The sequence below is a fragment of the Cibotium barometz genome, chromosome 53, assembly GCF_041138505.1.
Source record: "Cibotium barometz isolate CiBa-2024 chromosome 53, ASM4113850v1, whole genome shotgun sequence".
In the NCBI taxonomy this organism is placed as follows: Eukaryota; Viridiplantae; Streptophyta; class Polypodiopsida; order Cyatheales; family Cibotiaceae; genus Cibotium; species Cibotium barometz.
Genome location: NC_141098.1, coordinates 30,117,814 through 30,133,949, shown reverse-complemented (window position 1 = coordinate 30,133,949; position 16,136 = coordinate 30,117,814). Strand labels below are relative to the sequence as shown.

Sequence of the window (16,136 nt, the reverse complement as noted above, 5' to 3'; positions counted from 1 at the left end):
TGGGTTGTGATAATGCGAGAATGGATGTGATGTGGATGTATGAACGTAGATGTAGATATGGATGTATGAATGTGGATGTGAATGTGGATGTGGATGTGGATGTGGATGTATAGATGTAGATACGGATGTGGATGTATGTATGTGGATGTGGATGTATGAATGAGGATGTGAAAATGGATGTATGCATGTAGATATGGATGTATGGATGTGAATGGGAATGTATGCATGTGGGGATGTGGATGTATGGATGTGAATGTGGATGTGGATGTGGATGTATGGATGTAGATACGGATGTGGATGTATGTATGGGGATGTGGATGTATGGATGAGGATGTGAAAATGGTTGTATGCATGTAGATGTGGATGTATGAATGTGGAAGTGTATGTATGGATGTGAATGTGGATGTGGATGTGGATGTATGGATGTGGATATGGATGTGTATGTATGAATGCGGATATGGGATTGGATGTATGATGTGGATGTACGAACATGGATGTGTATGTAGAATAATGAATGTGAATGTGTATGTGAAATAATGTGTCGTCGATATGAGTGAATGGATGAGAATGAGTACACGTATGAATGGAATGTGGAATAAGTAATGTGGACTGAGGAGGATAATGTGGAAAGACGAGAGTTCGATATAGAAACTGTATTTTGTGAACTGTTTGTAAATAACTGTTTTATGTCAAGAATGCTGGGGAAGCATTTTGACCATCTTGTGGATTAAGGTCATGGAGACCTAACTGATAAAGTTGCAACTGCTGATGGAGAGTCAATGGAGGACGTCTCGCGTAGCAAGGTCGACCGAGGTCTTAACTAGCCTCGGTTCGATTTAAATGGTGAGCTTCCGCGGTATGGTGGATGAGGGACCAAGGAAGCGGCCTATGAGTGAAGCGCTAGGTCACCTGCGAAGGATCCTAGAGGGTGCTGACCATACGGTGCTCGGGCTCTGAGTCATCGAAGATACCCACACGTGCGTCGTGGAAGATATTGGAACAAGGAGTAAGAGTTGTTTTCTGAAACCGAGATCCATGCCTGGTTGATTGACCTTGCTGGTCCTCAACGGATGAGTCCATGGCTCTCTTATATGGATCTGTTGATTGATCTTGCTGATCTTCAACAAGGATTCCATCTTGATTTTTATATATGAAAATATTACCGATTACTATGAGAGCTAGGAACTATCGAAAAGGCCCCTGAGTGAACATGTGGTGAGCATTCTAGTTGCCAATGATACCATAAGTACACCGATGAATGAATGATTAGAAATATGGATTCAACTAGAGATTTTGAGGATAGTGATCAATGGCATAATGGTCTCATTAAAGGATTGTTTTAAAGTTAGCTGATGTTGAGAAAAAGGCAATTTCATATTGGGTGCGTAAGTGGTGTGACTAGTTTTATGTTTGGACCTATCGACACATAACTAGGGTAACACCGTGGGGTCAGCATCACTTTCGTAACAATGTCCGCTTGGCTATGGTTATTGAAGCTTTGGGTTTGGGTCCCCGATACTATTGCGTGATGAGATCAAGGCATGGTGGATTTTCTAAGCGGGTCTTCTTACTTACGTGTTTTCTTCCTCACCCGAAGATATGCCTTTATCCCATTTTTGGCTTGCCTCTTAGAGGTCCTTTTATGAGGTCACCTCATACCAATGAGGTAGGTGCTGCAATAACCGGTCGAATTATTCCCATAGACGAGTTACCTTATACGTGTGCTGCTTGTGAGTGCTGCTTTTGTGACCATATGATGGACGGGCTTATGGAATTGTAAAAAGTTCTTCTATCTTGCTGTATATGTTCCAAGAGTAAATAAAGTTGAAATCTTGTTCTTGTCTTGAGTCTTGCTCTCTTTGAGACTTTTCTTGGTAGTTACTCTTAATTAAATTTTCTCTTAGTCTCATATTCATGCATCTTGCGGAATTACCCCAATTTGCAAGATGAGGCCATCTCGCGTTTTTCAAGTGGGAGAGAATGTAAGATCCCTTCCCAGCCTCTCAAGATGTCCAGCATCTTCCCGTGTAATTAAATCCCTAAAAAATAATGTGATATTTTTATCTCTCCTCTCTCTTGAACCAAACCAAATCAAAATAGAACCAAACCGAATCAAAAAGTAACCAAACTAGGTCCAAATCTAGTCCAAATTCAACCAAACTGAATCTGAAAAATTCTAGAAATCAGTTAGCCTTGGTTAGAGCCTCCCTCTCCTATAAATAGAACATGAGTCCTTTGAAAAAATAAGGAGAATTTTACTATACTAAAATTATGCTGAAATAATGCTAATTTTTACTATTCTCTAAAATTCTCTCCAAATTGGAGAAATTGGAGCTTCCCTCTTCAATCCCCATTGGTGGCTCCATCAACATACGAAACCGATTGATTGGTTGGGGGCCTCTACCGTGAACAAAGAATCAAGCAATTTGTAAGGTAATTGGTGAATTTTGATCTTTTCTTTAATTTCTCAATGTTTCTCTCTTCTCAATCTCTCTCAAGCTTGAGAAGCTTAATTGGAATGGTTTCTGAATGTTATTGAAGTTAATTGATGAATGGTAGTAAAGAATTATATAAAGTGATGAATGCTATTGAAGTTAATTGATTAATGATAGTAAAGAATTACATAAATTTCCATTTATGCTTAACTCTAATGGCTTTTATGTAATTTCTCTCTCTCACTCAAGAAATGGTCATACTCATGACCTATTCTCAATCCAAATGAAGCTTTTCATAAAGCTTTTCCTTAATCCAAGATTAATCTATGCTTGAGGTCAAATTAATGGCTTTTTTCTATACTTTTAGTTTATGTATTTCATGAATATTGATGATTCAATCCATTATGGGTTAATGATCCAATTAGGGATCATTCTAATCATTCCCTTAATAATAAGCTTTATCTTTTAAAATAATTGAGATTTATCAGTCATAGCAGCGGAGCTATGGCAAAATTTTTGTAAAAATTACACATAAAATAATTTCATTCAAAGCATGAAAAGAGGACTTCCTACCATATTCTAGGAATTATCATCCTAGATTAATTGAAAGAATTTCATTATAATCATAGAGAATTTAATTTTTATATTATGCATAATTGATTTTCATGCATAGAGGTATGCATAAAAGATTATTATTGTAATGTAGAAGTGTTACTTTTATCATAATTGGATTTCATGCATAGAGGTATGCATAAAAGATTATTATTTTAATATAAAAGTGTTATTTTTATCATAATTGAATTTCATGCATAGAGGTATGCATAAAAGATTATTCTTTTAATATAAAAGTGTTATTTTTATCATAATTGAATTTCATGCATAGAGGTATGCATAAAAGATTATTATTTTAATGTAAAAGTGTTACTTTTATCAATTGAATTTCATGCATAGAGGTATGCACAAAAGATATTTTTTTATACTAAAAGTGTGATTTTCATCATAAATGGATTTTATGCATAAATTAGATGCATAAGAGAAATTCTTTTATTCTAAAAGTGTAATTCCTACTAAATTGGATTTATGCATGGAAAGATGCATAAAGATTTATTTTAATCCAAAAGTGTCATTCTCATTTAAAATGAATTTATGCATAAGAAGATGCATAAAGATTGATTTTTATTTCGAAAGTGTTAGTCTCCTTAAATGAAATTTATGCATAAATAGATGCGTAAAGAAATCTTAAATCAAATATAAGAATTCTCTTGTATTCTATAAATAGATATGGGAAGTGATAGGATGTGATAAGATGTGTATGAGATGTGATAGGATGTGATAAGAGGTGTATGAGATGTGATAGGATGTGCTAAGATGTGTATGAGATGTGATAGGATGTGATAAGAGGTGTATGAGATGTAATAGGATGTGCTAAGATGAGTTAGGATGTGATAAGATGTGTATGAGATGTGATAGGATGTGATAAGAGGCGTATGAGATGTCATAGGATATGCTAAGATGAGTTAGGATGTGATAAGATGTGTATGGGATGAGTTAAGAAGTGTATCTAATGGGATAAGATGTATATGGGTTGTGATAAGGTGAAAATGGATGTGATGTGGATGTATGAACGTAGATGTAGATATGGATGTATGAATGTGGATGTGGATGTATGGATGTGAATGTGGATGTGGATGTATAGATGTAGATACGGATGTGGATGTATGAATGAGGATATGAAAATGGATGTATGCATGTAGATGTGGATGTATGGATGTGAATGTATGCATGTGGATGTGGATGTATGGATGTGAATGTGGATGTGGATGTATGGATGTGAATGTGGATGTGGATGTGGATGTATGGATGTAGATACGGATGTGGATGTGGATGTATGGATGTAGATACGGATGTGGATGTATGTATGTGGATGTGGATGTATGGATGAGGATGTGAAAATGGATGTATGCATGTAGATGTGGATGTATGAATGTGGAAGTGTATGTATGGATGTGAATGTGGATGTGGATGTGGATGTGGATGTGGATGTATGGATGTGGATATGGATGTGTATGTATGAATGCGGATATGGGATTGGATGTATGATGTGGATGTACGAACATGGATGTGTATGTAGAATAATGAATGTGAATGTGTATGTGAAATAATGTGTCGTCGATATAAGTGAATGGATGAGAATGAGTACACGTATGAATGGAATATGAAATAAGTAATGTGGACTGAGGAGGATAATGTGGAAAGACGAGAGTTCGATATAGAAACTGTACTTTGTGAACTGTTTGTAAATAACTGTTTTATGTCAAGAATGCTGGGGAAGCATTTTGACCGTCTTGTGGATTAAGGTCATGGAGACCTAACTGATAAAGTTACAACTGCTGACGGAGAGTCAATGGAGGACGTCTCGCGTAGCAAGGTCGACCGAGGTCTTGACCAGCCTCGGTTCGATTTAAATGGTGAGCTTCCGGTACGGTGGATGAGGGACCAAGGAAGCGGCCTATGAGTGAAGCGCTAGGTCACCTGCGAAGGATCCTAGAGGGTGCTGACCATACGGTGCTCGGGCTCTGGGTCGCCGAAGATACCCACACGTGCGTCGTGGAAGATATTGAAACAAGGAGTAAGAGTTGTTTTCTGAAACCGGGCATGGATCTGGTTGATTGACCTTGCTGGTCCTCAAACAACGGATGAGTCCATGGCTCTCTTATATGGATCTGTTGATTGATCTTGCTTATCTTCAACAAGGATTCCATCTTGATTTTTATATATGAAAATATTGCCGGTTACTATGAGAGCTAGGAACTATCGAAAAGGCCCCTGAGTGAACAGGTGGTGAGCGTTCTTGTTGCCAATGATGCCATAAGGACACCGATGAATGAATGATTAGAAATATGGATTCAACTAGAGATTTTGAAGATAGTGATCAATGGCATAATGGTCTCATTAAAGGATTGTTTTAAAGTTAGCTGATGTTGAGAAAAAGGCAATTTCATATTGGGTGCGTAAGTGGTGTGACTAGTTTTATGTTTGCATGAACTTCCGGCTAGGGGGCCTGGGAACTCTTTTCCTTGGTACCCGAGACAAAACCTAACCAAATTTCTAATTGGATCCCATCACTACAGTGGTTGGGTGGTTGGCTAACCCATGGGACTGGATGGGGTTAGGCTGGATTGATGGATCCGTAAATCGAGACTCATTTTCCTTGGTACCCGAGACAAAACCTAACCAAATTTCTAATTGGATCCCATCACTACAATGGTTGGGTGGTTGGCTAACCCATGGGACTGGATGGGGTTAGGCTGGATTGACGGATCCGTAAATTGAGACTCATTTTCTGTTTTACAATAGATAAAGTAAATCCCAGATAGTAATTGTTCTATGGATAGGAATCAACGGCTGTGCCTCTTGATGGGGAAAAAAGCGTTGATCCCAATGATCCAAGTGCAAGTTTCTTCCTTGATCTGACTGAGTATCTTTATAGGTGCAGTCGGATCAGCTTGATCAATAATGGTCTTGACTACGTTAGAGTAAAAAGTTATCCTGTTGGAATCGCCCGTGCTTTTCGGGTAAAGGAAGTTTTTTCCGGGTTCGGTTTTGGAAAAACCGACAGATTAGTCTTTTGTCCGGATACTCGTGGACGAGGCCCCGAGTGTGGGACCCTGTCCCGCCCAAGAAGTGCTACTTCCGCTGCTAGTACCCCGAATCCATTGCGTGGTAGGGACAGGGATCTCCAAGACTTTAATATGGTAGAAAGAGTGGTGGACAGATATGGTGGTAGCACTGTATTACTAGGGAAAGAAAAAGGGAAGTGGGAAGATCTTAGAAGGGGTTTAGGACTTAAGGATAGTTGGTACCTTGGGGACTGGAGAGATAAGCCAGGGCATACATATTTTAGTCTTCAATATCTTTCCTCGTCATCAAGAATTGACAAAGTTTTCTTTAGTCAACAGGTTTCTTGGGTGCCTCACACTTTGAGATTGACTGTGGAACATCTCTACTTTATCTGACCATCTCCCTTTGAAGTGGGGTTGGTATCATTGTGATGGGTCTGATATAGACCTATCTCATTATCCCACTAGGAAATTGAGAGTCAATAATTTACTTTTGAAATATCCTCTCTTTGTGGAATATACTGAAGCAACCCCATCAATAACTTAAAAAGGAGAAAGAGAGCTGAGGGTTCTTGGAAACAGTTTGCCAATGGGATGTAAGGTGTCATTAGGGCTGTGGGTAAACAAAGAGTTGAGAAAAGGAGAGGTGAGAAAAAAGAATGGTCTGCTCTTCTAGAGGAGTTGCTGTTGAAAAGACAAACTGTTGGGTTGGATTCTAGTGACACTAATCTGTATTTTAAGTGTCAAGCTAATACCAAAATAGAGAAAGATAAATGCTTTAGAGAACATGAGTATTGGACTAGAAAGAGTCTTTATAGCAATAAAAAGAAACCTGACAAGAAATTTTTTAAACTATCCAAGAATAAAGGTGACAGAGTGATGGGGGGCTACATTCTAGATGAGGATGGCACTCCTATACATGACTCCAAATTTCTTGCTCTGAAATGGGTCAATTTTTTAGGATCTACATTGAGTCTGAAAGAAGATTCTTCATTGAGGAGGTTCCAAGCTGAAAACAAGCTGCTTGGTCTTCTTAATCAAAAAAGGGATTCTGATAAAGCTAAATGGTTAGAAAGAGATATTGAGATGGATGAGTGTTGGTGTGCTTTACTAAATTTGGGTAGGGAGAAGGCTCGTGGGTGGGATGGTCTATCAACTGAGTTTTTTATAACCTTTTGGCCCTCATTAAAAGAGGTGGTGAACTGACATTTATAAGAAAGCTTTCAAATTGGGTCACTAGGACAAGGCCTTTAAATAAGGATTGGTTAAACTCATTCCTAAACACAATACTTGCAATAGGTTTGGGCATTGGAGGCCTATCACCTTACTAACTGTGATGTATAAAATTTTAGCTAAGGTGCTTACTATCAAAATTACCCCTGTGTTACAAGAGATCATCTCAAAAAAACAACATGGTTTTATTAAAGGCAAGTCCATCTATGACAACATCTTTACTGCTTTACTAGGTAGAGACGTGGCCATTAAAACTCAACAAAAATGCATCATGATGCAATTAGATCTTGAGAAAGCATATGATAGGATACAATGGTCATTTATTGCAAGAGTGATGGAAAGAATGGGGTTTGGTACCAGAATGGCTACTTGTATCTATTCTCTTTCCTTGGGTGGTTACTCTAAAGTACTTCTTAATGGAATAATAGTAAAGGGCTTTGAAATCAACAAGTTAATCAGACAAGGGTGCCCTTTAACCCCCTTATTGTTTGCTATTGCTTCTCATCCTCTAATTATATCACTAGAGCTAGCGTGTAGGGAAGAGAAGATTACTAGCTTAAAACTCACACACAATGAGCGACTAGTCATTCAATGCTTTGTTGATGATTCTCTATTATTTTTAAAAGCTGAGAACAACAATGTGAGAATGGCCTTGAATATTGTTCAAGATTTTGCTAATGCCTCAAGTTCTAAATGTAATATTCTAAAATCTAGAATCATAAGCTTGACTAAGGATAATGACTTTGATCTTAAGAGATGGGAATGTGAGGTAGTACAAAAGGGTCACATTGTGAGACTTCTTGGAGTTCCCTTTGGGGTGGGACTTACTAATAAACAATTGGTCATGTGGGCCATAAACAAGTTTATTAAGAAATTGAAGAAGTGGGAAGGTTTGAGAGTACCCTTTCATATCAAAATTGATATATGCAACACAATGCTGAATGCTTATGTTATGTTCCTCAGTCCAGTGCTTAAATTTGGGAAGTGCCACTAAAAGGAGATCATTGGTCCTATCAAGGATTTCTTATGGAGAAATGATGTAGGTAAGAAAAGAGTCTCTGCTTGGTTGGCTTGGGAGAGGCTAACAATGCCCAAAAATGAAGGAGGCATTGGTATCATACATCTACCCACTCATTGTGATGCTAGAAGGATTTTGATGTTACCTAGGATGCTGTCTCAAATCCCCACTTCGACCTTGATGATAAGGGAGATGGTGGAACTAACTGAGGTTTTGGCTAGAGGGAGATTGGGAAACTTAACTTGGATAGACAAATTGTTCTCAGTTGTTCCTCTGAAAATTACACGCTCTAATTTTTGCAAAATGCTTTACAACAATTGGAAAGATAATCTGAGCCTTATGGTTTAGGATGGCAAAGGGAGGATATCTGAGAATTCCATGTTGTCACTTGGGTTATGGTGGACTCACAAGTTTGACCCTCCTCTTGCTGCTTTGGATATTGAGGTGGCTAAGAGCCTTAATAACAAAGGCATTAAACATCTAGCTGATTGTTGGGATAGTAATGTTGTTGGATGGAAAGAGTTAAATCTATTATCCCTAGAGTTTCAACTAACCAAAAAAGAGAAAGACTTGATGATGTAAGTGTTAGAGTTGCTACAGAGTGAGTTATGTTCCACAACCACTGATATCTCAATCTAGATCAAGGACTAGGCCTGGACCAATGGGGTCAAACTGAAGGATGGTAAAACTAAAGACATTTATGCACTCATGAGAAAGGGAGATGATAATGCTTTGTACTATAGTAACAAAATATGGAGTGTAAAGTGGAGTGTTGCAAGTTGAAAAAAGAGATAGCATGTGATATGGAACTATCAGATACCCAAGAAATTCAAAGTTTTTTTGTGAAAGGTTTGTATGTGGACACTTCCCATTGGGTATAAGCTACAAAAAAGAAACATGGCTAGTGGTGGATGCCCTAGATGCAAGTCTTCTATGGAAAGTGATAAGCATCTATTTTGGGACGACCTTGCCCTAAGAAGCACTTGGGGTAAAATGACTAATTGGATACAAAAAAGCTTAAATATGCAAACTTTTTAAGAAAACTGGCTACTGGGAAAATGGACAATCAATGATGAATTAACTTGATTGGTTTTTAACATTATTAGAGCTTGCACTTTATGGAAAAATTTGGACCAACAAAAATAAAATTGTGTTTTTGAAGACTACTTGTACAAAACTGCAAGATTTTGAGTTGATGTATAAATGTATTTGCATGTCTTGGTCTATTTGTAATGTAAATAAAATCTGGTCTGTGGAGCTGGATGTACTGATTCACAACTTACAAAGGAATATTTCATAATTATGTCTCCATTATCTTGGCAAAGCTTCATGCATACTAGGGGTTGTTCCCTAATATGGATTTGCTAGGTGAGATGCTAGATTGAGAAGAAAAGGCCTCCTAGATTCAGACCCAAAGCACAAAGATGGTAGCGCATGGAAAAGCAAGTAGATCATACTTTCGTGGCCTTTATTGAGAACTCGATTGACAAGGCCTACTATTAAGGTGTGGTCAAAACACGAAGGGCTGCTAGAAAAGCAATCTCCCTGAGGCTGTACTACTAAGGCTATGATGGAGGCTTGTTTACTGTTGGGATATCAAATTTCATGGGATCAATCCAATTTTGTATTTGAAGATGAAAGATGGGATTTTCTTTGTAAAATTCTAAATGAGATCAAAAAGGAGTAGAGTAGTGTGGATGTGGAGGTAAGAGAAGATGTTAGAAAGTCAAGTGTGGGTGTGATATATGTTATTGGTCTAACTTTGAATGGTTCATATAAATACTTTATTGTTTCCAAAAAAAATCAAACTAATTTTCAAATCTAGAAGTTTACCAACAAACACATAAGCTTCTGCATTGAAGCTTGTAAGATTAGCTTTTGGATAGACCATTCTAGTTGGTAAACTATATTGAAGAATATCATAGATCCTATTCAAGGACAATGTGCCTAGAAGATGGAGTTGAAACACAGCTTCAATCAAGTACAAAACATCATAGATCTTACTTAAGGGCGATGTGTAGCTTTACGAGTGAAGTGTAAAGTGAAGGGTTCAATAGATATCATACATTCTAATTAAGAGCATTGTCCCTTAATCATAAGCTTGAAGAAACACAGCTTCAATTAATTACAGAGGATGTGTAGCTGTGAGAGTGAAGAGCAAAGTGAAAGGTTCAATAAATTGTTACTCAATCCACCGAGTAATAATTTGGTTGAATGAAGGATTGTATGATAATTTGACCTAGTTTAACACTCAAACGATAGCATTAAACGAGGTCATTGTAAGTGAATGACCAATGCTTGCACATCTCTCATGCACAAGCATTTACACTCACCCCTCTATGAACATAATTTACTGCAATTAAATTTATCCTAACAAGAGAGCATGAAGGATCAACACCAAAGATCAAACAAGCTTGTTAGCCCACGCAACACTCAAAAAAGATCAAACAAGCTGGTGTGTGGCTTGTTTGCACACAAGCCTCACAAAAGATCAAACAAGCTGGTTTGCACACACAAACACTTACACTTTGAAGACATTCCTCCACATAAACATAATTTACTGCACTTAAATTTTATCTTAACGATGGGAGAGTTAAGAGTCAAGACCAAAGCGGTCAGTCAGACAAGCTAAAGGATTTCTGCTTGCAACTAACAATTATAAAGACCATCAGGAAACTTCTTGAGAAGGAAAACCCATGGGGGGATAGTATTTACAGATAGTATTTCCAAGATCAACATGTGAAGGTCTACTTTGCAACTCTAGGAGATCTTTCAACATCTTTTGTCATGATCATTTCAAAGACATCTGTATGGGGTGACACCTCATCTTCACTAGTGAGAAATCTTCAAATTTCAAGATAAATGATTACCTTAAGCATAACCTTGGTATTGATTAACCAAAAGATTCATGCTTTTTGCTATCATAAGCCTTCAAAGCTCCTCCATTATTAACTAAAACTTGGTGTTGACCATGCTTTGGTTAAGATCCATGATGCCACTAATTAAGTTAAATTTGATTTTCAGCATGATTTAAGTTTAGATCATGCTGGCAAGTAACCTGTGCTTCATAATGACCATGAGTAAGTTGAGACCAATGCTGGCCATGCTTAACTTAAGCCTAATGCCAGCCATGATTAACTCAAGCTTAATTTGGCCATGATTAACTGAAGCAACAGATCACCATATGCCTTCAAACAAGGCCATGATTAACTTAAGCCTTATGTTACAAGCATGATTATCTGAAGACTTTTACTCACCAAAGGCCCAATAAGCTTAGCTATGGCCATGATTTAACTTTAGCTTGAGTTATGTCAAGATCTTCAAGCTTATGTTACCACCAAAGGCCCTTCAACGACACATGATGTACTGGTGGTGAGTTCACAGTCCTGCAGAGGTGGGGAGCTATCTATGATGTCTGGCTTTTCATCCGAGTCAAAGACAATGGGGAACTTGGTGACACGCGGCTTGTTGGCCAATATGTTCCTCTGGACCTGATCCAGGAGGACCTTTGTTGGTGGCTCTTCCCTCAGCTTCTCATCATCATATTCATTGTTCACATAGTAACCCACCCTGACAAACTCTTGGCCCTTGTATGAGCAGGTCAGCAGCAGCACAGTCACGCCTATTATGTCCTCTTCAGGGATCTTGAGTGCATCTGGAGGGTCAGCCTGTATTCCAGAAAAGCAGTGATTTGCAACCAGGATTAGCATCCCTGATCAAAAAGCAGTGATTTACAACCAGGATTGGCATACCTAATTAAAAAGCAGTGATAAACATGCTTGATCAAAAAAAATCCCTGATTTGCAACCAGGATTAGCATTCCTAAGTGATTTACAACCAGGATAGGCATACCTAACTAGAAAAATGCCTGCTCAAAAAAGCCCTGATTTGCAACCAGGATTAGTATGTCTAATCTGGTTTTTTCTCTATCAGTTTACAGGGTGTGTGACGGTTTGAAACCCATCCAAATTGGCTGCTCCTGCTGCATTACTAGGGCTTATGTTGCTTTCCATAATTGATATGATCAAGGCTTAATTTGAACTGGAATTTCTGAAATAGGATTGAAACCCCACCTGAAAAACAAATCTGTAGTTGCCCACATTCACAGGCCCGACAAGCACACTCTCAAGCACTTGATCGTATTTCTCGTCCTCGGCTGATCCCACATATATAAGCTTCCACTCCAAGTCTGTAAGCCGACAATTGAAACCCACATAAATTTTGAAAAACAGATTAATGAAACAGGGCCGATCTGCCCTAATCAATTTTGAATATAAATCATCCCTCATTAATTCCTGAGGAGGATAACCCTTTAACCAAAATCAATTTAGAAAAGGAATCTTATAGTGAAAATAGGTTTAAAATTCACCAAATTAATTCCCAAAAATACCCCTTCAAGCCACATGAAAGCGTTCATTAAATTACCAAAATTTAGAAAATAAACACGAGATTATAACGCTAAAAAAGAAATACCCAAGTCATGGACTGTGATACCCAGTTCATGATGACCCTAATTAAGTGATCAGAGGAAGATTAGGGTATAATTACCGTCTGTTAGAGGCAGGTGGCACTCGTAGGAGATCTCGAACTGGAAAGGGTTCTGGAAGGGCGCAGGGTTGTCAAGGACTGTAACGTTGGTCACATTCACCGCACTCATGGTGAAAAGAAAGTGAAACGAAAGCAGATGAAATGAAATGGAAGGCGATGAGAGGAAGGAAGGCAGGAAGAAGGAGAAGGGGATATGTCAAGGTGCTCTCTCTCTCTCGCTCTCTCTCTCTCTCACACACACACACACAGAGGATAAACACTCTCTCTCTCTCTCTCTCTCTCTCTCTCACACACACACACACAGGCTAAACTCTCTCTCTCTCTCTCGCTCACTCTCACTCACACACACACAGAAATCTCGCGAGGAGCTCGCCTGCTCTGCAAAAGAAGAAAACCAGGTGTGTTTGTAGATGAATTGGCGGGAGCTAAACGCAATTCGTTTTTATCCCGCCCTTTTACCCGCCAAACAAAATGACATTTCAAAAAGCTCGTCCTTTGATAAAAAAAACCCGGGTATAGTGTAATTGGACATTTTGGGTGCTTATTTTTTATTAGTCTTGCTTTAATTAATGCCCGGGCATTAATTGATATAACCTTAAGCAATTAAGGTTATATTATAGTCCTCCCTTCTCCATGTCTTCGAGAGTGAACCCAATATATCATCGGGCAGTAGCTTAGTTGCTAAGGTGTTTCGTTGTCAAAACCCAGGTTGTGGGTTCGAACCCTGCTGGCTACCCCGATTGATGCGCCTTGCAAGGGGGTACTAAGCCCGCTCTTCTCTAATGCCAAACTTTTAAAAAAAGAGAGTGAACCCAATATGCGCCTCCGGCCATCACCCCGCTGCCCCTCCGCCAGTCACCCCCTCACCTCCAGTCGTCACCCCCTCGTATGTGCCTCTGCCCATGACCATCACCTCAGGTCGTCTCCTCCTCACACTATACCGTCATCCTCCCTCCGCCCTCCTCATCCTCCTCCACCCACCTTTGTCTGGCCTCCTGCAAGTGGCAGTGCACATCTCAATATTTCTGTGCATACGAGAGAGAGAGAGAGAGAGAGAGAGAGAGAGAGAGAGAGAGAGAGAGAGAGAGAGAGAGAGAGAGACTCATCATATCATAGCTATCGTATCATAGCTATGGTAGCCAAGAAGTAGCGCTGACGTGGGCAAGCAAGGCAAGGCTGCAGCCCCACCGACGAGCAGAGACAAGAAATCCAACACGCCTTTGCGAGATGCATGCACCATTTACAGAAGATCTCGATATACCTTCAGGAAAAAAAAAAGCAAAACAGCTAAACCTTACAAACTAGCTAAGATTGCAAACAATTTTCACCAAACTAATTATTTTCACCCCAAGGAAAACATTGTGGGTGCATATTTGGACCTTTAAAACTCTTTTAAATAATTACTTTCAAATTTCGAGTTTGAAGGTCTACAAATGTTTTTGGACTGCTAGGTGGCATACATGCACGTCTCCTTCATCCGTGTGAATAGCTAGGTGGTGTGCTTGTAGGTGAGACTAGTACTCAACCCGCATGTTGCTGTAGTATGTAAAAGACATCAAGAAGCGAAACGCAGGAATGGAAGTCGGAATACAAAGGGTCAATCGGAATACAAAGGGTCAATCGGAATACAAAGGGTTAATCGAAGGGATTCTTTCCTCTTATTTTTTAGAAATCCTGGATTTCTTTTTTCTCTCCTCTCCTTGTGCCTTGGTTGTCCATGGTTAATATGTAATAGATAGATATGGTGGCCACCTACCCTCAAGCTCTAGATGGGCTGATCAAATAGACGAAGTCGTGAAGAGAGCCACAGACGGGATGCAAGAGGAGGTGTTGCCTCACAAGAGGACCTTTGCTACCTCATTGCGGGAGCAGGAGGCTGGGTCTTTGATGTCCATGGGTTAGCAAGACGGCTGTACTTCAATTTAAAGATGTGTCTTGCTCACACAAAAGAGGGCAGTGATGCAGTGAGTGTGAGCTTGCCTTCTGACTTTGTGGTTTCCCAATTGGATGTTTACACTTCTAGGGCGATTATTCTAGGGTTCAATGAGAAGGTTATTCTGCAGCGGTTATTCTAGGACAGTTATTCTAGGGTTTAATGGGAAGGTTCTAGCTAGAAATGATTTGACAGTTTAGCTGCATAGGGATGTGTTATGATACTCTGTTGTGCATAGGGTTCATTTTCTTTCCAAGGGATTTTTCATTGTAGTTTTCCAGTCTCCAGAGAATGTTATAACTTGTGGGCGAAGACACCACTCATGTTCTTGTGTAGCCTGGGATGTGGATAAAAATATGCCTAAGTGCGTGAATATTCATCTAGATGGTGCCATGGTGAAGGTAAATTTGATTTTTGGTACGTTCTTTGGTGCTTGTTTCTGTTGTAACAAGTTTGGTCATTTTTCTTGTGCCTGTAAGGCCGAGCAGAAGATGACAGGTCCAGTGCAGCAAGAGGAGGTTAGGCCTGTTGTTGCTAAGGGGGTCCCTGCTTGTGTTAATCCTAATGTGCTGTAATCTTCTTCTCCTCGTTTGCCTGATCAATCTTTGCAGTCTGTGGGTGGGGATGGGGATCGTTTCAAGAGACCCAAGAGGTGTCTTTCTCATAAGCTTATTTCTATACCCTCGTCCTCTCCTATGGATGTTGACTCCTCGCTAAACTCTTTTTGGGTTTTAGGGCAACAGGTTCACTCTAAACTAGAGGCAAGTAATCATTTAGAGAGGCAAAGAGAGGAAGCTTTGGTCGCCTTTGCCCCTTCTCCTATTGTGCCTCTCCTGCATTCTCCTTTGTTACTTTAAGTGGTGCGTGTTCTATTGTACATAAATCTCTCTCCCCTACACTGTTGTATTCTCACCCATCATGAAGATTGCCACTATAAGGGAATGATGGGTTACCGATGCCAAAACATTGCCCGAGCACACTGGTACATGCACCAGTTCATTTTCACTAGTATAGCCATCGGTATAGGTGTGTTGGTGTGCACATTGATATAGGTGCCAGTATAAGCATCGGTATAAACGTGGGTATAGGCACAGGTAGCTACAGTGGGTACATGCATAGGTATAAGTGCCGATATAAACGTGGGTATAGGCATTGGTAGCTATAGTGGGTACAAGCATCGATATAGGTGCCAATATAAATCTGGGTATAGGCACAGGTAGCTACAATGGGTATAGGCATCGGTATAGGCGCCCGTATAGATTAGGTATAGGTGCCAGTATAGATACAGGTAGATGTAGTGTATCGGTGCTTATACCGGCATCTATACTGATGCTCCATGCAATAATTTA

At 39.5% G+C, this 16,136-nt stretch overlaps 1 protein-coding gene across 1 annotated transcript; it reads right to left on the bottom strand.

The window, feature by feature from the left end:
* Window positions 1–10,872: 10,872 nt before the first annotated feature.
* On the bottom strand, window positions 10,873–13,151 carry LOC147608513 (histone chaperone ASF1B-like). The gene is made up of 3 exons (XM_086789020.1): window positions 12,855–13,151; window positions 12,380–12,495; window positions 10,873–11,974 (listed from the first exon to the last, which is right to left on the bottom strand). The coding sequence occupies exons 1-3, from the start codon at window positions 12,961–12,963 to the stop codon at window positions 11,633–11,635; spliced, it is 567 nt and encodes a 188-aa protein (XP_086645146.1). The 5' UTR covers window positions 12,964–13,151; the 3' UTR covers window positions 10,873–11,632.
* Between the last annotated feature and the right edge of the window lie 2,985 nt (window positions 13,152–16,136).